This window comes from Dendrobates tinctorius, unplaced genomic scaffold, assembly GCF_039654945.1.
Source record: "Dendrobates tinctorius isolate UK_male_01 unplaced genomic scaffold, ASM3965494v1 ptg000018l, whole genome shotgun sequence".
In the NCBI taxonomy this organism is placed as follows: domain Eukaryota; kingdom Metazoa; phylum Chordata; class Amphibia; order Anura; family Dendrobatidae; genus Dendrobates; species Dendrobates tinctorius.
In genome coordinates this window covers 18,745,121-18,770,577 of record NW_027361686.1, presented here as the reverse complement: position 1 = coordinate 18,770,577, position 25,457 = coordinate 18,745,121, and the positions used below count along the sequence as shown (strand labels likewise).

Here is a 25,457-nt window from a genome sequence, read left to right as displayed (position 1 = left end):
TTCCACTCATCCCCGTCTCTTATGCGGACTAGATTGTATGCCCCCCGGAGGTCCAGTTTAGTAAACCAACGGGCTCCCATTAGCTGATTAAAAAGATCAGGGAGGAGTGGAAGCGGGTACTGGTTCTTTATAGTGATTGCATTCAGTTCCCGGTAGTCAATGCAGGATCTGAGACCACCATCTTTCTTTTCTACAAAGAAGAAGCCAGCTCCAACTGGTGAAATGGACGGTCTAATAAACCCCTTTTTTAAGCTATCAGCTATGTACTCGTTCATAGCCTGACGCTCTGGACCTGAGAGATTAAATATTCTCCCTTTTGGGAGACGGGCATCTGGAATCAGATCTATAGGGCAATCATACTTTCTGTGAGGGGGTAGCTTTTCAGATTTTGCAATAGAAAAGACATCCTCAAAATCTCTGAAGGCAAACGGTATGTGGAGGGGTTTAACTTTAACTTGGTTTACTGTTAGCGACATGCAGTTTTCCTGACAGTGTGAACTCCAGCGTATAACATCGCCTAGGTGCCAGTCGATGACTGGATTATGCTGGCGTAGCCATGGCATCCCCAAAATGACTGCAGCAGACAAATTATCCATCACAAAAAATGACATAACCTCGGTATGCAATGCTCCCACAGACATAGTGATTTTGTCAGTAACAAATTTAACCCCCTCCTGGACAATAGATGTGCCATTAATAGCCGTAGTTTTTATAGGGGCATTAAGTCTTAATAGGGGTACACCGAGACTTTTAGCAACCAAAGAATCCATAAAATTCCCTTCAGATCCACAATCCACATATGCGTTCACACACTGAGATTTCTGACCAAAAGAAAGGGCAATAGGCAATAAAACTTTAGCCGCATCTGCGGGCAATACCTGTGCCCCTGGGCAACCATAGCCAGAGTTGCCCAGAGGCCGATGTCTCAGTAGTATGGATCTCTGACGCTCAGCTCTCTCTCTGAAGGCTCCAGACTGCAGCATACTGGTGCAGGAAGATGAAAGTGCTCCTTCAGGCTGTGCACTGAACCAGGTGTTTAGGCCAGAAATCAGCTCAGTCAGAAGAAGGGAGAGAAAAAAAAAGTTCAGGGAGACTGCTTTTGTATATGCTGGATATATACACAAGAAGCAGTTTTTTTTTATATGGCCGGATATAATGTGACGTCCGCCTGCGGGTCTGGGCTGCAGCCAGGCAACACCCCGAGAAACACTGATACCCTTTACCCCTATACAGGGATCTGGATTTATAGCAGAGCCCAGGAGGCGCTGTCTGAATAGGAGCAGTGACCAGAGCAGGACGGTCGCCAGAAAGGTGTTCCAATATAGGACACAAACGTGGAGATATGCAAGTCTAAACCAGTCGGGCAGCAATGGTACAAAAACGGTAGACAGAAGCAGAGTCAGATTCAGGCCGAGAGTCATAAACCAGGAGAGTAGCAGAGGTACAGAATCGTTAGGCAGAAGCAGAGTCAGATTCAGGCCGAAAGTCATAAACCAGGAGAGTCGCAGAGGTACAGAATCGTTAGGCAGAAGGAGAGTCAGATTCAGGCCGAAAGTCATAAACCAGGAGAGTCGCAGAGGTACAGAATCGTTAGGCAGAAGGAGAGTCAGATTCAGGCCGAAAGTCATTAACCAGGAGAGTCGCAGAGGTACAGAATCGTTAGGCAGAAGGAGAGTCAGAAGTCCAGGCCAAAGTCAGTCAGTCAGAAAGCAATTCACACAGTAACACACAGGGGAACCAAGAATATATCCGGTGGCTTGCAAGACCAGTCCCAAGGTATTTCAGGGATCAGGTCACCCCTCATAGGTTCCTGGACTGATGATGTCATCAGTACCGCCCCCAGGACCAGGCCAGATGGAGATGCAGTAACCTCTTGATGACTGACAGAGGGGTGGAGCCTGCGTCCACCAGATGCCTGCGCAGGTGCCCTTACTCTGTCAGCACCATAACTCCCGGGCAAGCCATGGCGCCTCCTAGTGACCGCGACAGGAGCAGCAGACCCAGAATTTAACGGCGACGTGACAGACCGGCGCCTCCTAGAGGCTAAAGCCGGGACAGTAGGCTCTGAGCCTGACGTGACAGAACCACGGCCCTGTCCAGTGGCCGAGGCAGGAACAGCCGTCCCTGAGTCTGACGATAAAGTGGCGGTCCGGCGCCTCCTAGAGGCCGCGACCGGAACAGCAGGCCCTAAGTCTGGCGGAAACGTGACAGGCATGGTCAGATATTAACCTAAACTTCCGTCCCACCAGGTAGTACCGTAATGTGTCCACTGCCCATTTTATGGCCAAACACTCCTTCTCTACAACTGAGTAATTTCTCTCACAAGAAGTCAACTTCCTACTCAAGTAGAGAACAGGATGCTCCTCCCCACGTATCTCTTGGGAAAGGACAGCTCCTACCCCGACATCTGAGGCATCTGTCTGGAGGACAAATTCACGTTTAAAGTCTGGGGCCACCAAAACGGGTTGCTTACAAAGAGCTCCCTTCATTTCTTGGAAGGCGGACTCTGCTTCTTCGGACCAGCTGACCATCACTGACTTTGTCCCTTTAAGCAGATCAGTTAGAGGTGCAGCCATTGTGGCGAAGTTTGGGATGAACCTCCTGTAATATCCCACAATCCCCAGGAAGGCTTTAACTTGCTTCTTTGACAGCGGTCTCGGCCATGTCTGAATTGCCTCCACTTTATTGATTTGGGGTTTGATCTCGCCACGCCCCACTACATATCCGAGGTACTTGGCTTCTTCTCTCCCCAAGGCACACTTCTTCGGGTTTATTGTAAACCCCGCCTCTCTTAGAGCGACAAAGACTGCTTGGACCTTTTCCAGGTGAGTCTCCCAGTCCGGGGTAAAGATGACGATATCATCCAGGTATGCGGCAGCGTATAGCTTATGAGGTGCAAGGATTCTATCCATCGCCCTCTGGAAGGTTGCTGGAGCTCTCTGTAGGCCAAACGGCATCCGGACATACTGGAAGCACCCATCTGGTGTGGAGAATGCCGTCTTCTCCTTGGCTTCCTGTGCCATGGGGATCTGCCAATATCCCTTGGTCAGATCCAAAGTGGTTATGTACCTGGCAGGTCCAAGTCTCTCGATGAGCTCATCAACGCGTGGCATGGGATAAGTGTCGAACTTGGAGACCTCATTCAGCTTCCGGTAATCGTTGCAGAACCTCCATTCACCATCAGGTTTTGGGACCAGGACAATCGGGCTCGACCAGCCGCTCTTGGATTCCTCAATGACCCCGAGCGTCAACATACGCTGCACCTCCTTGGAGATTACCTCTCGCCGGGCCTCAGGAATACGATATGGTTTCACGTTCACCCGCACATGTGGCTCGGTCAGAATTTCGTGCTCCACCACTTTCGTGCACCCCGGCAACTCTGAGAACAGGTCGCGGTTTTTCTGGAGTAACTCCCGGCACTGCTGCTTCTGGGCCTTCGATAGAGTCTCCGCTATGGTAACGGCTCCAACCTCCCCTTCTAGGTTGCCCAGCAAGCACGGAGTTACCGCTGGCTCTCTATCTTGCCACGGCTTGATAAGGTTAACATGGTAAACCTGGTATGGCTTCCGTCTTCCGGGTTGGTGGATCTTGTAGTTTACGTCTCCCAGCTTCTCCACCACCTCATATGTCCCTTGCCACTTGGCCAAGAACTTACTTTCCACCGTCGGGATTAGCACGAGAACTCGGTCTCCCGGATTGAACTGCCTCACTCTTGCTGACCGGTTGTAGACCCTGGCCTGAGCCTCTTGTGCCTGGCGGAGATGTTCTTTAACAATGGGCATCACCTTCGCAACCCTCTGCTGCATCAGTGCCACATGCTCAATGACGCTTCTGTGGGGCGTGACTTCGGCTTCCCAGGTTTCCTTGGCTATATCTAGGAGACCTCGCGGATGCCGGCCGTACAGAAGCTCGAAGGGGGAGAACCCCGTGGAGGCCTGGGGAACTTCACGGATAGAAAACAGTAAATACGGTAAGAGACAATCCCAGTCTCTACCATCTTCCTCTATGACTTTTCTCAGCATGCTCTTCAGGGTCTTGTTAAACCTCTCAACAAGGCCATCTGACTGCGGATGATACACTGAAGTCCTCAACTGGGAAATTTGCAAGACTCTGCACAATTCTCTCATCACTTTGCTCATAAAAGGTGTCCCCTGGTCGGTCAGGATCTCCTTCGGCAAACCCGTCCGGGAAAACACATGGACCAGCTCACGGGCTATACTCTTCGCGGAGGAGTTTCTCAGGGGAATGGCCTCAGGATAGCGTGTGGCATAGTCCAGGATGACTAATATATACTGATGCCCCCGAGCTGATTTAACTAAGGGACCGACCAAGTCCATGGCAATTCTCTCAAATGGCACCTCAATAATGGGCAGTGGCACAAGAGGGTTCCGAAAATGAGATGTGGGGGCAGTTAACTGACATGTCGGGCAGGACCTGCAATAGTTTACAATTTCCCGGTGACACCCAGGCCAATAGAACCTCTGTACAACCCGTTCCTGGGTTTTTTCCACCCCCAGGTGTCCCCCCAAGATGTGTGAATGGGCCATGTCCAACACTTTTCGTCTATAGGGGCCTGGTACTATTAACTGCTCTGCCACCTCCTCCCTTATTTTCGTGACCCGGTACAACAATTCCCCACTCAACATAAAATGGGGAAACCTTGTGTCTGCTCCTGGCTCTTGTGCAATCCCATTAATGACGGTGACATTGTTAAAGGCTTCCCTTAGTGTGGGGTCCCTATGTTGGGCAGTCCCAAAATTCTCCCCGGCCACCTCTAACTCCGGGATGTCAGGTACAGGGGACCCTTCCTCTTCATCCCCAACAAGGACACATAAAGGAAAGTCGTCTGCCTCTGGTGGTGGCGATACCTCAGTGGGTTGGATTGGTTCCCTGCTCTTGCACACTCAGAACCCCTCCCCCACAGATCCCAAAACAGACAGAAATCCCGGCCAATAATTATGGGATGCAACAAGTCTCGAACAACACCAACTTCATGTGACTCGGTGCCATGCGCCATTTCAATCTTCACCCTAGCCATAGGGTAGTCCTTTGCATCGCCATGTATGCACCGAACACCAATCTTTTTACCCGGGAGTATGTTTAGAGGAAAACTGGCCCTCACAAGGGTCACCAAGCTCCCGGAGTCCAGAAGCGCCATTACTGCTCGACCGTTCACCTTCACGGGACACGCTTGTGGCCCCTTGTTAGGTAGCGAGTTCACACTGCAAGCTGGATATGCGTAGTATGAACTACGGCGTCCCATCTGCTCGGTGGTCTGGGGACAATGGGCTGCTATATGTCCTGGCCCATGACACTTCCAGCAAATAACACACGAGGGGACCTTGGGCACTGCCTCCCCCGCCCCTTTTGACCTTGGACGCACCACCCCTTTTTGTGACTCCGCCCCCTGCTGGGACCCCCAATACGGAATGGGCTGCTTCCCCAAGGAACCTTCCATCCCCTGGTATCTCTCAACCAGCCCAACCAGTTCATCAGCATTTTGGGGATCACCCTGGGCAACCCAAGTCTGTAGAGGTCTCGGCAGAGAATGCACAAACCGATCCATCACAACTCGCTCTACCATCTGTGCAGGGGAAGCCGACTCTGGCTGCAGCCATTTCTGGACCAGGTGCAACAGGTCAAACATTTGGGAGCGCGGGGGTTTGTCCCGGTGATAGGCCCAACGATGAACTCTCTGTGCCCTGGTAGTCATTGTTACCCCCAAGCGGGCGAGAATTTCCGCTTTTAATTTGGGATATTCTCTGGCATCTTGTACCGTCAGGTCAAAGTACGCCTTCTGGGGCTCCCCCGTTAGGTATGGGGCCAGTACCTCCGCTCACCGCTCTGGCTGAAGTTTTTCCCTCTCAGCCACCCTTTCAAACACCGTCAGGAAGGCCTCAACATCATCCTCAGGGGTCATTTTTTGTAATGCGCGTCTTACCGCCTTCTCGACGTCGGTGGCATCAGCCCGACCTGGGGTTGGGGCGCTCGTCCTGCCCTCCTGGATGGCGGTTGCCAGAAGCTGCATCTGCTGCCGTTGTTCCTGCTGGCTCTGCTGGAACTGCTGCCGCTGCTCCTGCTGGCTTTGCTGGATCTGCTGTAACAACAGCTTGTTGGTTTCCTGCTGCAGTGCCTGGGACTGGACCAGGTGTTTCATGAGGTCCTCCATGATTCTCGGCAATGCTTGTTGCCCCGCTGCAAACTTCACCCAGGACATGCAGCAACTGTCTCAAGTCTCTGCTGGGACCGCTGCCCGCACGTGTACCACCAATTGTAGAGATGGGACTCACTAAGGTGCAGCGGGAGACAATCAGGAGACAGGTTCTTCAACAGAGCATGCGGTTTATTTCTGTCATAAACCATCAAACAGCGTGTCACCAAGAATAGCCTCTAGCTTATGCAAACAAAAACATAAACGTCCGTGGTTGCAGACTCAGACCGCGAGTCTCAGCACATGCTGGGAGGTGTAGTCCTCCCCACATACAGCTACCTGGTTCAGGAGCAGGCCACATTATAAGGCTGTAGCCACACCCACAAACTCAGCAGCTGACTGGTCACCTGACTGTGACCTCACCACAGGTCCTTCAAACAACAATAATAATAATATCTGGTACGCTTTACTTATGCCTTACATTATAGAGACAAGCCATTTATGAGACACATATCTCCCATCAATTACACGACCCTTAGCCCTGCCACAATATATACTACATATATACCACATGCATGCAACATACATATATACAACATATATACTACATGCATGCAACATGTATACTACATATATACCACATATATACTACATGCATGCAACATACATATATACTACATATATACCACATGCAACATATATACTACATATATACTACATGCATGCAACATACATACTACATATATACCACATATATACTACATGCATATATACAACATATATACTACATGCATGCAACATACATACATACTACATATATACCACATATATACTACATGCATATATACAACATATATACTACATGCATGCAACATACATATATACAACATATATACTACATGCATGCAACATGCATACTACATATATACCACATATATACTACATGCATGCAACATACATATATAATACATATATACTACATGCAACATACATACCACATATATACCACATGCATGCAACATGCATACTACATATATGCTACATGCATGCAACATACATACATACTAGATATATACCACATGCATGTAACATGCATACTAATATATACTATATATATACTACATGCATGCAATATACTATATATATATACTACATGCATGCAACATACATATATACTACATGCATGCAACATACATACATACTACATATATACCACATGCATGCAACATGCATACTACATATATACTACATGCATGCAACATAAATATATACTACATATAATACATTCATACAATACATACATATAGACATACAGTACATATAACATAGAGTACATACTCACCATCACTTGTCACTTTGATCCCCGAAGCCATTGTCATCTTTGGAATAATTATTAAAATAACAAACCACCAATATACTTACCCCTGATCTGCAGAAGTCCACGAGTGTCCCACGACGATCTTGCGTGGAGAACAGCAGCATCAGCTGATGCTACCGTTCTCTATGGGCTCCAGGAATCCAATGACAGGAGGTAGGTATCCTTCCGCACTGTATTCCTCCACCACTGTAAAAAAAAAGAAGTCCCTAGTCCCATTTTATGGCATTGCTGTGTGAGAAATTTCCCACGCAGCTTTTGCCATGAAGTGAGACTAGGGACTTTTTTTTTACAGTGGCGGAGGAATACAGTGCGGAAGGATACCTACCTCCCGACACTGGATTTCTGGAGCCCGTAGAGAACGGTAGCATCAGTTGATGCTGCTGTTCTCCACGCAAGATCGTCGTGGGACACTTGTGGACTTCTGCGGATCAGGGGTAAGTATATTGGTGGTTTGTTATTTTAATATTTATTCCACAGATGACAATGGCTTCGGGGATCAAAGTGACAAGTGATGGTGAGTATGTACTCTATGTTATATGTACTGTATGTCTATATGTATGTATTTTATGAATGTATTGTATGTAGTATGTATGTATGTTGCATGCATGTAGTATATATGTATGTTGCATGCATGTGGTATATGTAGTATGTATGTAGTATGTATGTTGCATGTAGTATATATGTAGTATATATGTATGTTGCATGCATGTAGTATATATGTAGTATGCATGTTGCATGCATGTAGTATATATGTTGTATATATGTATGTTGCATGCATGTAGTAAATATGTTGTATATATGTATGTTGCATGCATGTGGTATATATGTAGTATGCATGTAGTATATATGTAGTATGTATGCATATTGCATGCATGTAGTATATATGTAGTATGTATGTTGCATGTAGTATATATGTTGTATATATGTATGTTGCATGCATGTAGTATATATGTTGTATATATGTAGTATGCATGTTGCATGCATGTAGTATATATGTTTCATGTATGTATGTTGCATGCATGTAGTATATATGTGGTATATATGTAGTATGCATGTTGCATGCCTGTGGTATATATGTAGTATGTATGGTGCATGCATGCAGTAAGTATGCAGTATGCATGTTGCATGTAGTATATATGTTGCATGCATGTAGTATATATGTGGTATATATGTAGTATGCATGTTGCATACATGTAGTATATATGTTGTATGTATGTATGTTGCATGCATGTAGTATATATGTAGTATGTATGTTGCATGTAGTATATATGTATGTTGCATGCATGCAGCATATATGTGGTATATATGTAGTATGCATGTTGCATGCATGTGGTATATATGTAATATGTATGTTGCATGCATGTAGTATATATGTAGTATGCATGTTGCATGTAGTAAATATATACAGTATATATGTTGCATGCATGTAGTATATATGTAGTATACATGTTGCATGCATGTAGTATATATGTTGTATGTTGCATGCAGGTAGTATATATGTAGTATGTATGTTGCATGTAGTATATATGTTGTATATATGTATGTTGCATGCGGTATATATGTATGTAGTATATATGTGGTATATATGTAGTTTGCATGTTGCATGCATGTGGTATATATGTAGTATGTATGTTGTATATATGTGGTATGCATGTTGCATGTAGTATATATGTATGTTGCATGCATGTAGTATATATGTAGTATGCATGTTGCATGCATGTAGTATATATGTTGTATGTATGTTGCATGCATGTAGTATATATGTGGTATATACAGTATGTAGTATGCATGTTGCATGCATGTGGTATATATGTAGTATGTATGTATGTTGCATGCATGTAGTATATATGTAGTATGCATGTTGCATGCATGTAGTATATATGTTGTATGTATGTATGTATGTTGCATGCATGTAGTATATATGTAGTATGTATGTTGCATGTAGTATATATGTTGTATATATGTATGTTGCATGCATGTGGTATATATGTAGTTTGCATGTTGCATGCATGTGGTATATATGTAGTATATATGTATGTTGCATGCATGTAGTATATATGTAGTATGCATGTTGCATGCATGTAGTATATATGTTGTATGTATGTTGCATGCATGTAGTATATATGTAGTATATATGTAGTATGCATGTTGCATGCATGTGGTATATATATATAGTATGTATGTATGTTGCATGCATGTAGTATGTATGTAGCATGTATGTAGTATGCATGTAGCATGTAGTATGTATTTTTTTTTGTACATTCAACACATAGGCCGGATGATGGGACTACTACTGTCCCATCATTGGCTAATGTGTCAATCACCGTCATGGTAGCAGGCATCGCCCGATGGGATGGCACAGACCCCCGGGCAGTCGGCACAGACCCCCGGCAAGCCGGTACAGACCCCCGGGCAGGCTGGTACAGACCCCTGGCAGGCCGGTACAGACCCCCCGGGCAGGCAGGCACAGACACCCGGGCAGGCCGGCACAGACACCCGGGCAGGCCCGAACTGACGGCGCATCATGATGCGCACAGACCACGCATCATGATGACCTAATTTCGGCAGCAAATCAGAGATACAGCAGTGGCTCTTTGCATTATGGGAACTTCCGATTCCGATATCCGATATTGAAAAAATATCGGTACTCGATATCGGAATTCCGATACAGCGAATATCGGCCGATACCCAATATTTGCAGTATCGGAATGCTCAACACTAGTCATGACACCTCCGGGTCATCGTGGCACAGGTCAGGCCCCGCGATTACATCGCGGGGACGCCGACCTGAGGCAGAGGCAGCCCCCTACCCTCTGCCTCCCCCTCTGAACGCTGTGATCACGCTCAATCGCAGCAGTGAGGGGGTTAACAGCCAGGGGCAGTGGGGGCTCCGCTCCTAGCTGTCAGTGCAGGACACTCAGCTACTGCAGCGCTGAGCTCCTACACTGATCGGGCAAAGAGAAGCTCAAATTTCAGCTTCTCTTGCTCATCTCTGCTGTGTTTGGTCTGTCAGATTGACCGACCAATCACAGCGCTTGGGATGCAGGGACCGAGTGCAAGGGTCCCTGCCCCCCTTCCTGTGCCTCTCAGCTGTCATAGACAGCTGTCGGCACTGAACTGAAACTGCGTGTTCACACGCAGTGACAGTTCAAAGGCAGGACGTGCAGAGTCCGTCATGGTGCTGAAAGATACCTCCTGCCATGATGGACTGTGCACGTCCATAGACATCAACTTGTGCGAATCAAAAAGATTTTCCCAGCTCTGATCCGGTGTCTAATCATGATGTCATGTGGCCTAATAAGCGTAAAGCGCTCTAAGGATGCCAGACTGAGGATGTCAGGCATAGAAATGAAGACAGCTCTCGTCAGCTGCCACAAAGGACCAAAGTGGACTCTGGACCAGAGCAAATTGTTTGTTTGCTCACCTCTATATTTAACTCTTGTTGTCGGTGTCAGTGAGGACCATTACATCTCGCACCTTGAGCACATGGTCATCCAGCCAGTATAACCAAACTACTGTATGTCCTTGGCCTTAGCTAATTAATCTTGGATGAATAATCTACATAATAATTGCCAGTGGCCGCTGTCCCTGAATCCCATAAGGCACCACGGCAGCGCTCGCTCCGTAGTAGCTGGGAGTGACGTCAGGCTGCTCAGTGTCCCACGTAACTGGGCCGCTCCCCCATCCGACGCGTCAGGATTGGAGGCGGAGTCAGCGATGCTACAGGCGCGTTGCCACGAAGACTCACAGCCCGGCTTCATAGGAGAGCGCACAGCGCAGTTTGAGTGGAATGGGGGAGGGGCTGCATTCTCTACCAGTTAGATGTACACAGGGCAAAGTGCGGCCCGCGGCCTATGGACCGAGACAGCCGTGGAGCTGGAAACCTGAGGGCCGTGGGCCGCACCATGCCCTCCCGCCCGCTGTTTCCCACAGCCACCCGCTGCCGCCCACAGTCTCCCGCCCGCTGTCAGCATTGGTGGAGGAGAGGCCTCCGGCCACTTCCTCCACCAATCAGCATGTGAAACAGCTGACGCAATGACGTCATAAGTCAGCGCTCCGGAGACAGCAGCAGAAGCAGGGCGCCTGGGAACGGGACCGAGGTAAGTATGTGGTCTTTTTTTTCATGTGTATGAATATGTGGGTGAAAATGGGGATTCTATGGGGGTGACAAAGCATGTAAGGATTCTATGGGGGTGACAGCACATGGGGATTCTATGAGAGTGACAGCACATGGGGATTCTATGGGGGTGACAGCACATGGGGATTCTGTGGGGGTGCTGCCCTCAACAGAGCAGAGCAGTGCGTCTGCGCAGGAGCTACGACAGGAAGGGAAAAAGAGGACAGCATCATATGAAGATGGGAGGCGTCGGACAGGACCGCAGCACCTATCGGACCAGACCGCCCCTCCAGTGAGTATAATCTAACGTGTTTTTCTTATCTTTCAGGTTACATCGGGGGCTTATCTACAGCATTACAGACTGCTGTGTATAAGCCCCTGATATCAATGCCGGCAGCTGATAGTCCAAAAAAAGGGTGACAGATTCCCTTTAAGTGACACAATTAATATTAATAATTTAATATTGAGTAGAATTAATTTCAAGCTATTGGTTCGGCCCTCCACAACAGTCATGGTCTCTCATGTGGTCCCTCGGGAAAATTAACTGCCCACCCCTGCTCTAACTAAAAGTAGTTCCCAATGGAAGTAGCAGCGAATATTGGACCAAACCTCAATGTTGGTAAGAGGACTGCAGGGTAAATCTAAAATCCTCAGTGAATGGCTAAGGGAGCGCTATCCTATAATACAGTTGGTACCAAATACATATTACAAACAATTTACATATATCATCGCCAGTGGCTGCTGTCCCCGACTCCCATTAGGCACCGCGGCAGTGTCACTTGCGCAGGCACAGTTTGCGGCCTTGCGGCCACGAACTGCGCCTGCGCAAGTGAGATACACATCTCCGCTATTCCCATGCAGGCACAGTAACAGCCGCATCGTTACTACGCATGCATGGGAATAGCGGTGACATGTATGTCACTTGCGCGGGCGCAGTTCAGGTCACCGCTATTCCTGCGCATGCGCAGGAACAGCCACAACTACGCACTCTACCCGCGCATGCGCTGTAATAACGCGGCTGTTACTGCGCCTGCATGGGAAATAGCGGGGACGTCTATTCCCAGTAATCTCACCGCACTACCGATGCGATAGCATCGGACCTATTTCTAGTATAGCATAATTTGGTGTTTTCACTCTAAAATTCATTTTTTATTGTTGGTGCTCTGGAAGTATTTATAGTTCTTATTTTATTGAAACTGATGAAAAAGTAGGACATTCTTCTCTTGGCACTGGGGATATACATGTGGTTATCCCTAAAAGTGCTTGTTGATAGTTGGGTTCTAATCAGAGGGCTCTAAGATGCTGTGTTAGAATGGAGCAGTGATCATCCATGGTCACCGCTGATCGATGCCAATTGGTCACTTCACAACCTCAGTCTCAAGTTGGAACAACCCTTTAATAGCAGAACTGTCAGCCACATAAAATATTTCATTGGGCAGACAAACAATTAAAAATGTTATAGCTGTTAACTCTGTACCTGGTCATTTAGGGATAAAATACTCTGATCCTTGAGGAATTATGATGCTTATTTTCTTTTTACCAGGACTTCTTGGTATGGTGGCCCATATGATGTACATGACCGTTTTTCAGGTGACTGTAAACCTTGGGCCAAAGGACTGGAGACCACAGACTTGGTATTATGGTTGGTCTTTTGGGTGAGTTAATAATATGGATATTAATGTGTCAGATAACTGCACATTTTAACCTCTTGGCAATATCCACCATGCGTGTACAGCGGCTGTGCATACTAAGGGAAACCCCGCTCCGCCCAAAGCGCCGCCCCCTTCTGTACGCGCAGTGAATCCGGATGTGCTCATTGAACACATCCGGAAACGCAGCAACATATCCATAGAGTAGGCTATTTATCTTGCGGAGACTGAGTGTCTCCGCAAGATAAACAGACATTCTGTGGTCTAAAAAGACACGCCACATGTCCGGTTTCGTGGGTGTGTCACCCCCATATTAGGATGTATAGTGGAGACGGAATTTCTTAAAATCCCCTCCACTATGCTGTAACATCCGAACGCTGAGGATTAAACGTTGCGGCTGTACGCAGTGTTCAATTCACAGCAAATCCTGATGCAATCCGCCACGTGGAAACTCACCCAAAGTGTAATGAGCAGGCTCATGAGCTGAATCCACTTCATAGCAGACTGATAACTATACAATAAACTGCAATACTACAGTGTTGCGGTGTCTTGTATAGGCAATCACATTAGTCCCTAAGGGGACCAATGAAAATGTAAGAAATATTTCAAATTAAAGTTATGTATGAAATTTGAAATCTATATTTTAGATATAGACTCTAAAAGATAAAAAGAATTAACATAATTGATATCACCTAATGCATAACTGTCCAAACTAATGAATATAAAAATATTTATCCTATACAGTGAACAGCAAAACAGTATGTGGCAACTAAACCAATTGTTTTTTTTTAATTTTTATTTTAGCAAGTATAATAAAACTAAAAACATTTTACATTTGGTGTAACCATAGCAATATTGACTCACAGAAAAAAGTTACAAGGTAATTTTTACCAAAAAGAGAACGTTGTATAAAAAGAAAAAATAATAATATTGACAGAATTGCTGTATTTTTTTCAATCACACCCCACTCAGAACTTGTTTTCTGTAATTTACATAGAAAAACAATTGGTGTCATTCTAAACTAAAACTTCTTACAAAAAGAAAGTCCTCACAAAGCCGAGTCAACAGAAAATTAAAGAAAAAGTTATGGCTCTTGGAGGAAGGCTACAAAAAAAAATAAAATAAAAACAAAAATTGCTCATTGAGGGTTTATACAATACCAAATTAAAAGAAAATTAAGGTACTGTAACTTGTCCACACGCTGCATAGATAAAGTCATGCCAGACACTATGCCTGGGAACCTGGAAGCTCAGGAAATTTGTGAAACTCCTCGACACAGACAGAGATCACTGACCTGGACCGTGAACCGGGGTTGCATGAAGCAATTCACTCATCTCTAATCAGTGTGTGTTGCATGTGTCTGACATGTGAGCAGTGTGTGTGTTGTATGTATCCAAAGTGTGAGCAGTGTTTGTACTGCAAGTGTCTGATATATGAGCTGTGTGTGCTGAAAGTATTCGATATGTGAGTAGTGTGTGTACTACAAGTGTCTGATATGTGAGCAGTGTGTGTACTGCATGTGTCTGATACTGTATGTGAGTGGAGTGTGTGTGCTGCATGTGTCTGATATGTGAGCAGTGTGTGCACTGTAAGTGTTTGATATGTGAGTAGTGTGTGTGCTGCAAGTGTCTGATATGCGAGCAGTGTGTGTACTACAAGTGTCTGATATGTGAGCAGTGTGTGTACTGCATGTGTCTGATACTGTATGTGAGTGGAGTGTGTGTGCTGCATGTGTCTGATATGTGAGCAGTGTGTGCACTGTAAGTGTTTGATATGTGAGCAGTGTGTGTGTTGTATGTATCCAAAGCGTGAGCAGTGTTTGTACTGCAAGTGTCTGATGTATGAGCTGTGTGTGCTGAAAGTATTTGATATGTGAGTAGTGTGTGTACTACTAGTGTCTGATATGCGAGCAGTGTGTATATTGGAAATGTCTGATATGTGAGCAGTGTGTGTATTGCATGTGTCTGATACTGTATGTGAGTGGAGTGTGTGTTCTGCATGTGTCTGATATGTGAGCAGTGTGTGCACTGTAAGTGTTTGATATGTGAGCAGTGTGTGTACTGCAAATGTCTGGTATGTGAGTAGTGTTTGTACTGCAAGTGTCTGATAAATGAGCTGTGTGTTGTATCTATCCAAAATGTGAGCAGTGTGTGTGCTGCATGTGTCTGATATTTGAGCAGTGTGTGCACTGTAAGTGTTTGATATGTGAGAGGTGTGTGTACTGCAAATATCTGGTATGTGAGTAGTGTGTGTACTGCAAGTGTCTGATAAATGAGCTGTGTGTTGTATCTATCCAAAATGTGAGCAGTGTGTGTACTACAAGTGTCTGATATTTGAGCAGTGTGTGCACTGTAAGTGTTTGATATGTGAGCACTGTGTGTACTGCAAATGTCTGGTATGTGAGTAATGTGTGTACTGCAAGTGTCTGATAAATGAGCTGTGTGTTGTATCTATCCAAAATGTGAGCAGTGTGTGTACTACAAGTGTCTGATATTTGAGCAGTGTGTGCACTGTAAGTGTTTGATATGTGAGCAGTGTGTGTACTGCAAATGTCTGGTATGTGAGTAGTGTGTGTACTGCAAGTGTCTGATAAATGAGCTGTGTGTTGTATCTATCCAAAATGTGAGCAGTGTGTGTACTACAAGTGTCTGATATGCGATCAGTGTGTGTATTGGAAATGTCTGATATGTGAGCAGTGTGTGTATTGCATGTGTCTGATACTGTATGTGAGTGGAGTGTGTGTGCTGCATGTGTCTGATATGTGAGCAGTGTGTGCACTGTAAGTGTTTGATATGTGAGCAGTGTGTGTACTGCAAATATCTGGTATGTGAGTAGTGTGTGTACTGCAAGTGTCTGATAAATGAGCTGTGTGTTGTATCTATCCAAAATGTGAGCAGTGTGTGTACTACAAGTGTCTGATATGCGATCAGTGTGTGTACTGGAAATGTCTGATATGTGAGCAGTGTGTGTATTGCATGTGTCTGATATGTGATCTGTGTGTGTACTGCAAGTGTCTGATATGTGAGTGGAGTGTGTGTGCTGTATGTGTCTGATATGTGAGCAGTGTGTACTACATGTGTCTCATGTGAGCAGTGTGTGCACTGCAATTATTTGATATGTGAGCAGTGTGTGTGCTACAAGTTTCTCATGTGAGCAGTGTGTGTGCTGCAAGTATTTGATATGTGAGCAGTGTGTGTGCTGCAAGTGTCTGATATGTGAGCAGTGTGTGTGCTACAAGTTTCTGATGTGAGCAGTGTGTGTGCTGCAAGTGTTTGATATGTGAGCAGTGTATGTACTACTACTGTAAGAGGAGGGCAGGACGGTAGTCGTAGCCGGAGACACCGGGGCTCTGGTGTCCTGACCTCCTCCCACAGGAAAACTTTCACCTTCTACCGGCGTACCTGTTTGGGGTGCTGGTCCACGGACAGGGATTCCACTGCGGTGCGACCCAGCTCCTGCACACTTGGTTCCAGTGGTCAAGGTTGAAATAACGGACACAGATATCAGTTCTGATGCCAAATCAACAATTTTACTTTCCTCTTCAACGGTCCTGGACACATCAGTTACATCACAGTCCACACAGCATTCCTCCTGCACTTTCCCTTTCTTACTTTCTTCGCCCTCACGCACATTATGGGGTAGTAGCGCCTTTGGCGGTACCGCAGCATCACTCCTGTAGGACCTCACGACATAGGGGATCCTGTTCATCCACTTCGCCTCAGACTTGCAGGCTTCAGCCCTATTAAAGATCTGCCACATGGTGAATACTCTGTGCCCTGCACGACTTTTGGATCACGTTTTCCCTTATGTTCCTGCTGCTGTCATAAACTGCAATTACCCCGGGTGCTCCGGGCTTATCCAGCACCCGCCTGACTGTACCCGTGCTCTTCTTCTTTCCTACAACATTGCGCAGCTGCTATGGCGTCCTGGGCTTAGAGCCCTTGAGGACACTTCGGGTGTGCTCACCCTTCTGACTTATTTCTATGACCTACACTTACTTAACCCATAGCAGCTCCTCCAGTTAACCATTTGTGAAACTACCTATCAACTATACCTAAAAAGGCCAACTAGTATACCCCCATCTAGTGGCCCACAACAGAACTACGCTTACCCACTAACAGTGCCCTCCACTATGGAACCCAAAGGATGCACTGACTTACCCTAATCTAAGCATACAATACAATATAATACACTATCTTACATCATGGTAACACATAATGTGGCAGTACCAATGAACAGGAGGTAATACACCGTAGTGTACCAGTACCGAAGTATAATCATACCTATACAAAATTTACAATATATATATTAATATTAGAACTCCTTAAAGGGGAGGTGGCATTAAAGGGATATTCTGCTCAATCCCCTACACTACAAGTGTCTGATACTGTATGTAAGCAGTGTGTGTACTAAAAGTGTCTGATATGTGAGCAGTGTGTGCTGCTGCACGTGTCTGACATGTGAGCAGTGTGTGTACTACAAGTGTTTGATATGAGAGCAGTGTGTGTACTGCATGTGTCTGATGTGTGAGCAGTGTGTGTGCTGCATTTGTTTGATATGTGAGCAGTGTGTGTGTGTCATGGGAAGCCTAGGTAACTTTAGGCTGAAACCCCGGGGCCCCTGCGGTGTCCCTCAGACTAGGGGAAACCCTGTCTGTCCCTCAACCCAGGGTTTACACTGAAGGTGTGCCTGCCTGGGCCTCCACCCTGTCCTTGTCTCCTGTCCAGCCCTAAGCTGAACCCACCACCCTCCACCCAGTGAGGAGACCAAGCACCAGACCCCACAAATAAGTATGGACAGGGATAACGGAAATGCACCACACGCGTACACACAGGGGAATACAGTAATGTGCAAGGGCAACCAAATTATACAGCACAGGGAGGCAAAATGGCAACAATGGAATATACTACACCAGCAACCGTTTGCTCCTTAGACCACCACTCCAGACCGGTATCGCTTAGCACAAGGCAAGAGCTATAGTCAGCGACGCCCATAGTCACACAGGGCAATTTAAAGACAGAGGGCGTGGCTAAGCCCTCAGCCAGAATGACAGCCTGGTACGAACCCAATCCAAGCTGGATCAGAAGACCAACCAGCGCTGCTGAGAACCATGTGGTAGGATGGGGTATTACCGCTGTCTGCCGGACACCCTGGTGCGAACAGTGTCCGACATGACAGTACCCCGCCTTCTACGAGGGACCCCAGGAACCTCACAATGTCGAGGACCCGGCTTGTCCGGATGGCGGCGATGAAACCCTGTAATCAGTCGGTCCGCATGTATGTCCGAGGCCGGCACCCAAGTCCTCTCCTCAGGACCATAGCCACGCAAGTGGACCAGGTACTGTAGAGTGTGACGCACTACCCGAGAGTCAACCACCTTAGACACCTCAAACTCCAACGTGCCATCCACCAAGACAGGAGGTGGTGGCACGGCAGAAACATCAACAGCACCCACGACTTTCTTAAGTAACGACTTGTGAAACACATTATGTATCTTGTATACGGCAGGTAACTCTAAACGAAATGCCACAGGGTTGATAATTGCGGAGATCCTAAATGGACCAATGAACCTGGGCCCCAACTTAAGCGATGGTATTTTGAGTTTGATGTTCCTTGTAGACAACCACACCCAATCACCCACACACAGGTCCGGACCAGGCACACGTCTACCGTCAGCCACACGTTTATACCTAGAACCTACATTCAGCAAGCGCTGCTTTACTCTCCTCCAAACGGATGACAATTGTGCTCCCAACTGGTCCTCCTCAGGGACGCCCGCAGAGCTCCCTTGGCGCAAGGTACAGAATTGGGGATGTTGACCATAAACACAAAAGAAAGGAGATTCCCCAGACGATTCCTGATAATGATTGTTTATCGCGAATTCAGCCAGAGGAAGAAACGCCGACCACTCTTCCTGATTGTTAGGCACAAAACAGCGTAAGTATTGTTCCAGGTTTTGGTTCATACGCTCAGTCTGCCCATTCGACTGAGGATGGAAAGCCAATGAATGAGACAATTTAATCCCTAGGCGTGAACAAAAAGCTTTCCAAAATTTTGCCACAAATTGTGTACCTCTATCAGAAACAATGTCAGACGGGACACCATGAAGTCTGACCACTGCGCGAATAAATACCTGAGCAAGGGTCTTCACATTGGGCAAAGATGGCAAAGCAACGAAATGCGACATTTTAGAGAACCGATCAACTATTACCAGAATGACCGTGTTCCCAGCCGAGGAGGGCAAATCCGTAATGAAATCCATGGAAATCTCAGTCCATGGCTTACTGGGCACACAGAGAGGATGCAATGTGCCAGCAGGACGGGAGCGTGGTGTCTTGACCCGTGCGCACGTGGTACAGGCTGACACATATGAGTCCACGTCCTACCGGATTTTGGGCCACCAAAAACGTCGTGATACAAGTTCCAGAGTGCCCTTAACTCCTGGGTGACCCGCCAGGACAGTATCGTGATGTTCCCCTAACACGTTTAAGCATAGGTGTAGTGGCACAAACGATTTATTAGGAGGCAGATCCGGCGGTACCTCCTCCTGAGCATCAGCAATCTCTGCCTCAACCTCTGTCGTGAGAGCCGAGACCACAACTCCCTTTTGGAGGATAGGCACCGGATCCTCACGTGGCTCTCCACCCGGAAAACATCTGGACAAGGCGTCCGCCTTAGTATTCTTAGAACCTGGTCGGTATGTCACAAAAAAATTGAACCGGGTGAAGAATAACATCCAGCGAGCCTGTCTGGGGGACAGGCGTTTAGCAGACTCTAAATAAAGCAGATTCTTATGGTCTGTTATAACAGTAATCTGATGGACAGCCCCCTCCAAGAAGTGTCGCCATTCCTCAAATGCCAACAATTCCCTGTTACCAATATCATAAATACGCTCGGCCGGCGACAGTTTCTTGGACAAGTAGGCACACGGATGCAATTCGCCCAAGGATGGACCCTGAGACAGTACCGCCCCCACTCCAACCTCAGATGCATCCACCTCCACGGTAAATGGTAGGGAGACATCAGGCTGAACCAGGATGGGAGCTGAAGAAAAACTGTTTTTGAGGAATTCAAACGCGCGCACAGCAGCCTCAGACCAGTCAGAAAAATTGGTACCTTTTTTAGTCATGTCGGTGAGCGGCTTAGCAATCATAGAAAAATTCTTAATAAATTTCCTATAATAGTTAGAAAAGCCCAGGAATCGCTGAAGCGCCTTGAGATTATCAGGCCGATCCCACTGCAGCACCGCTTGCACCTTAGCGGTGTCCATTTTAAACCCTGAGGCGGAAATTACATAACCCAAGAAAGGTAATTCTTGGACAACAAATACACATTTCTCAAGCTTGGCATAGAGCTTGTTTTCCCTGAGCAACTGCAACACCTGCCTAACATGCTCTATGTGTGCATCACGGTCGCGTGAGTAAATAAGAATGTCATCAAGGTATATAATAACAAATTTCCCTAAGAGATGAGAAAAGACATCATTTATGAAATGTTGAAATACTGCTGGCGCGCTCGTCAACCCAAAAGGCATCACCAAATTCTCAAAATGACCCTCAGGGGTATTAAATGCCGTCTTCCATTCATCCCCTTGACGGACTCTTATGAGACTGTACGCCCCCCTGAGGTGAAGCTTGGAAAACCATTTGGCACCAGACACCTGGTTGAACAAATCGGGTATCAGTGGCATCGGGTAGGGGTCACGAACCGTAATCTGATTGAGTTCCCTGAAATTCAGACACGGGCATAATCTGCCATCTTTCTTCTTGACAAAGAAGAACCCCGCCGCCAATGGAGATGATGAAGGCCTGATGTGCCCTTTGCTTAGACTTTCTGCAATGTATCCTTTGAGAGCTTGCCTCTCCGGACCTGAGATATTAAACATCCTGGCTTTTGGTAACTTGGCCCCCGGTTTTAACCTAATAGCACAGTCATAGGGTCGGTGCGGTGGCAGCTCTAAACAACCTCTTTCAGAAAATACATCAGCAAAGTCCAGCAGTGGCTCCGGGATGCTGGGAGTCACAGCGGAGATACACGTGGCCAGACAACTCTCCTGGCAGTATTTGCTCCACTGGATTATGTCCTGGGTTTTCCAATCAATCACCGGATTGTGCATAGACAACCATGGAAACCCCAGAACTACCTGAGCAGGTAAATTACTGAGCACCTTACATGTTACCCGCTCAGAGTGTAGGACCCCAATGTGGAGTTTTACATCAGCCACAAACTCTTTAATCTCCCCTTGTGAGAGAGGAGGCATTGATGGTAACCACCCGGATAGGATTAGGCAGCGTCTCCACCTTAAATCCCGCAGTACGCGCAAACTTTTCATCAATGAGATTAGCGGCTGAACCACTATCTACAAATACAGTAATTGACAGCTCTTGGCCCCCGAAAACTACCTTGGCAGGGAGCATACACTGGGAGACCACCACGGAGGATATGCAAAGGCTCAGACTAGACTCCAAATCCTCTGAGCCTAGCAGTTTTCCGCCGGCATGTCTTTCTTAGGTACCAGGGGGCAAGCATTAATAAAATGTCCTTTTTTGCCACAAAAAAAACAGACCCCTTGCTTTCTGGGCAAGGGACATTTATGCTTGTTATTATGTGTATGTGATATACCAGCGATCTGCATAGGTTCCACGGATTCACCTGAGGCAACCTCACTAGAGACTGCCCCTCCCCCCACAGGCAATGTCTCCTGCGACCTCTGACGAAAGCGGCGATCAATGCGTACTACAAGCACCATAGCAGCCTCCAGAGAAGAGGGAGTCTCATACATTAGCAGAGCTTGTTTAACCCTTTCAGAAACCCCATGCAAAAATTGACTCCTTAGTGTAGGGTCATTCCATTGCGTGTCCACAGCCCAGCGACGAAATTCAGTACAGTAATCCTCCGGCAGTCGCTCACCCTGGAGTAGAGAGCGTATTTTAGATTCTGCTAACGCCAATCTGTCAGGATCGTCATAGATTAAACCCAGAGCAGAAAAAAAAAGGTCTACGGACTCAAATGCTGGTGAATCAGAAGGTAGTGAAAACGCCCATGCTTGTGGGTCACCACCCAGCAAGGAAACTACCAAGCCCACACGCTGAGCCTCATCTCCTGAGGAGAGAGGACACATGCGAAAATACAATTTGCAGGATTCACGAAATACAACGAACTTACAGCGATCACCAGAAAATCGTTCAGGAAGAGGTAACTTGGGTTCAGCTGCCCTGACTGCTGCCTCAGTTTGCACAGCAGGAACTGACAGACCTTGTTGCTGGACCGCCCCCCTCAGTTCAGTGACCTGTATGGACAGAGCCTCCAGCTGCTTGGTTATGGAGACTATAGGATCCATGGTAAATAATTCCTCTTTTTTTTTTTTTTTCTCTTTTTGGGCCGACTATAATGTCATGGGAAGCCTAGGTAACTTTAGGCTGAAACCCCGGGGCCCCTGCGGTGTCCCTCAGACTAGGGGAAACCCTGTCTGTCCCTCAACCCAGGGTTTACACTGAAGGTGTGCCTGCCTGGGCCTCCACCCTGTCCTTGTCTCCTGTCCAGCCCTAAGCTGAACCCACCACCCTCCACCCAGTGAGGGGACCAGACACTAAACCCCACAAATACGTATGAACAGGGATAACAGAAATGCACCACACCGCGTACACACAGGGGAATACAGTAATGTGCAAGGGCAATCAAATTATACAACACAGGGAGGCAAAATGGCAACAATGGAATATACTACACCAGCAACCGTATGCTCCTTAGACCACCACTCCAGACCGGTATCGCTTAGCATAAGGCAAGAGCTATAGTCGGCGACGCCCATAGTCACACAGGGCAATTTAAAGACAGAGGGCGTGGCTAAGCCCTCAGCCAGAATGACAACCTGGTACGAACCCAATCCAAGCCGGATCAGAAGACCAACCAGCGCCGCTGAGAACCATGTGGTAGGATGGGGTATTACCGCTGTCTGCTGGACACCCTGGTGCGAACAGTGTCCGACATGACAGTGTGCTGCATTTGTTTGATATGTGAGCAGTGTGTGTGCTGCATGTGTCTCATGTGTGAGCGGTGTGCGTGCTGCATGTGTCTACTATGTTAGCAGTGTGTGTGCTGTGTGTGTCTGATATGTGAATGATAACTGTACCACTAAATATAGGACCAGAAAGTAGCATAGAGGGAATAATGAGCAATTCTAAATGTGAGAATAAATGATAATTTTATTACAATTTAGCCTCTACCTGGATACCATTGCCATGGTAGTATGTCACAAAACCAGAAAGTACAAGAACAAAGGCAGAATTGTGACTCAAGAGGGAAGTAAAAGATCAGTCTGTGGGTCAATAAAAGGAGATTGACTTAGAATACTGCAGATACAGCAAAACCAGAAGCAATGCTAGCGCTGACAGTCATGGACTGAATGCTGAGGGTTGAAATACAGGAAAGATATATATCTTTGTACCGTGTTAGCCAGTAGATAGAAAAATATTCAGAATTGAGAGTCCTCAGTGGTTGATACCTTTTAATGGCTAACTGGAAAGATGGTAACACATTGCAAGCTTTCGAGACTACTCAGGTCTCTTCATCAGGCGGGTTGAAATAGGAAGGAACTCTGTGCCTGGAAGTTTACCACCTAAGTGCCGAAACAAAACAGAGGGTGACAAACACAAATCTCAGCAGTTTTAGCTAAGCAACGCTTAAGCTACCCAGCGGCAACCACGGCCTTAATGGTGACGCGCCTAGTACACGTGGACGGAGCGGGATTATACATGCATGTTACAAGCAGTTTAAACTAGAAAAAAAGATGACAGTGCGGCCTTCAGACTTTGAAAGGTTGTTGTGCCTTAGAGTGTCCATCTGCAAAAAATAGTCACATTTAACCAGGCTGATCGCACTTCTACACACTTATAACAATCAATAATAATAGTTAATATAATCGCTCTATCTGAATAGAACATTGTGTTATTGACAGCACACCATCTGATTACACAGGATGATGTGCTGTCAAGAATGATTATTTTTAAGTTTGCTAATTTATTGGGTGATTGCTGGCTTATTAAGACAGGCCGATGATGGAGAAATGAGTATTTCTAGGACTGTTTGTTTCCCGATTATTTGCTGGTCTAAATGCCCACATAATCTGACTACAGGACATAATTATAACTGTTGGCTTGGGTACGAGGGTCACATTAAATTACATTGTATTACCTTTAAGAGTATTTTCATTGCTTGCATGTGTCATTTCTTTATCACTCACACCTGTAAAAGTTTTTAATGATGATTTTCTTGTTTTTCTTTCCAGCCTGGCCTGGCTATCCTTTACACTATGCATGTCAGCCTCTGTTCTTACACTCAATACTTATACTAAAACAATTCTGGAATTTAAGTACAGAAGAAGGATATTTGAGAAGAATGTACGAGAATGCAACCCTTTCCTGGACTCTGAAATGGTGCGTTTTCTCTGGGAGAAGTACATTTTCTCTGTTAGTGGCTCCCTGGAAGACCCATTAAATTGGCACAAGGGAATTGGCAGCCCAGTCTTTGTGGATATTGGCAGCATCACTGATCTACCAGGTGGAGCCAAAGAAGTGGAAAGAAGCATTGAAGTAGAGGATGATGGAGAACAATGTTGACCGAAACGCTAAATGGGATTGCACATGACATACAAGCATAGCCTAATGTAACTTACAATGCTTATCTGCCTCTGTGAATTACATAGTTGTATTGTGAAAAATAGAAATTATTTCATTTAATACAGAAATATATTGAGAGGCATGTACTAGTAATGTCTCCATCCCAGAATTTTTTCCAGATGGATATACTGTATATTCTTGCAATTTGATAGAATAACATCATCAATGACAGATATAGCATAGGAGAAGTAATGTTGTAAAATACAATTAAAATTTTTCCTTTGCATTTTAACATGGTGTTTTGTGACTTTATGTACTTTAGATCTCATTTTCCCACCAGTAACTTTCATTTGTCTCTCTTTTGCTCCACAGTCCTACTTGTCTAGCTCATGAGGAAACTGGTACAATTGTATAGTCAAAGTGATATACATTCATTTGTACCATCAACAAAGCAATATACTGTCAGTGCCAGGGTGTGATATTGTATCTGCATCCTTACAGGACTGTGCCAGAAGATAGAGCTCAAAAACATTAATACATTCAA

At 46.2% G+C, this 25,457-nt stretch overlaps 1 protein-coding gene across 2 annotated transcripts in view; it reads left to right on the top strand.

Annotated features, from left to right (window-relative positions):
* Positions 1 to 25,205, top strand: part of LOC141082570 (germ cell-specific gene 1-like protein) — a 130,084-nt gene extending 104,879 nt beyond the window's left edge. For both annotated transcript variants that reach the window (XM_073566541.1, XM_073566543.1), the window contains exons 5-6: positions 13,190 to 13,301; positions 24,583 to 25,205. In XM_073566541.1, coding sequence (XP_073422642.1) covers positions 13,190 to 13,301; positions 24,583 to 24,913 — 443 coding nt within the window. In that variant the 3' untranslated portion in view covers positions 24,914 to 25,205. The remainder of the gene's footprint in view (positions 1 to 13,189; positions 13,302 to 24,582) is intronic.
* The last annotated feature ends 252 nt before the right edge of the window (positions 25,206 to 25,457 follow it).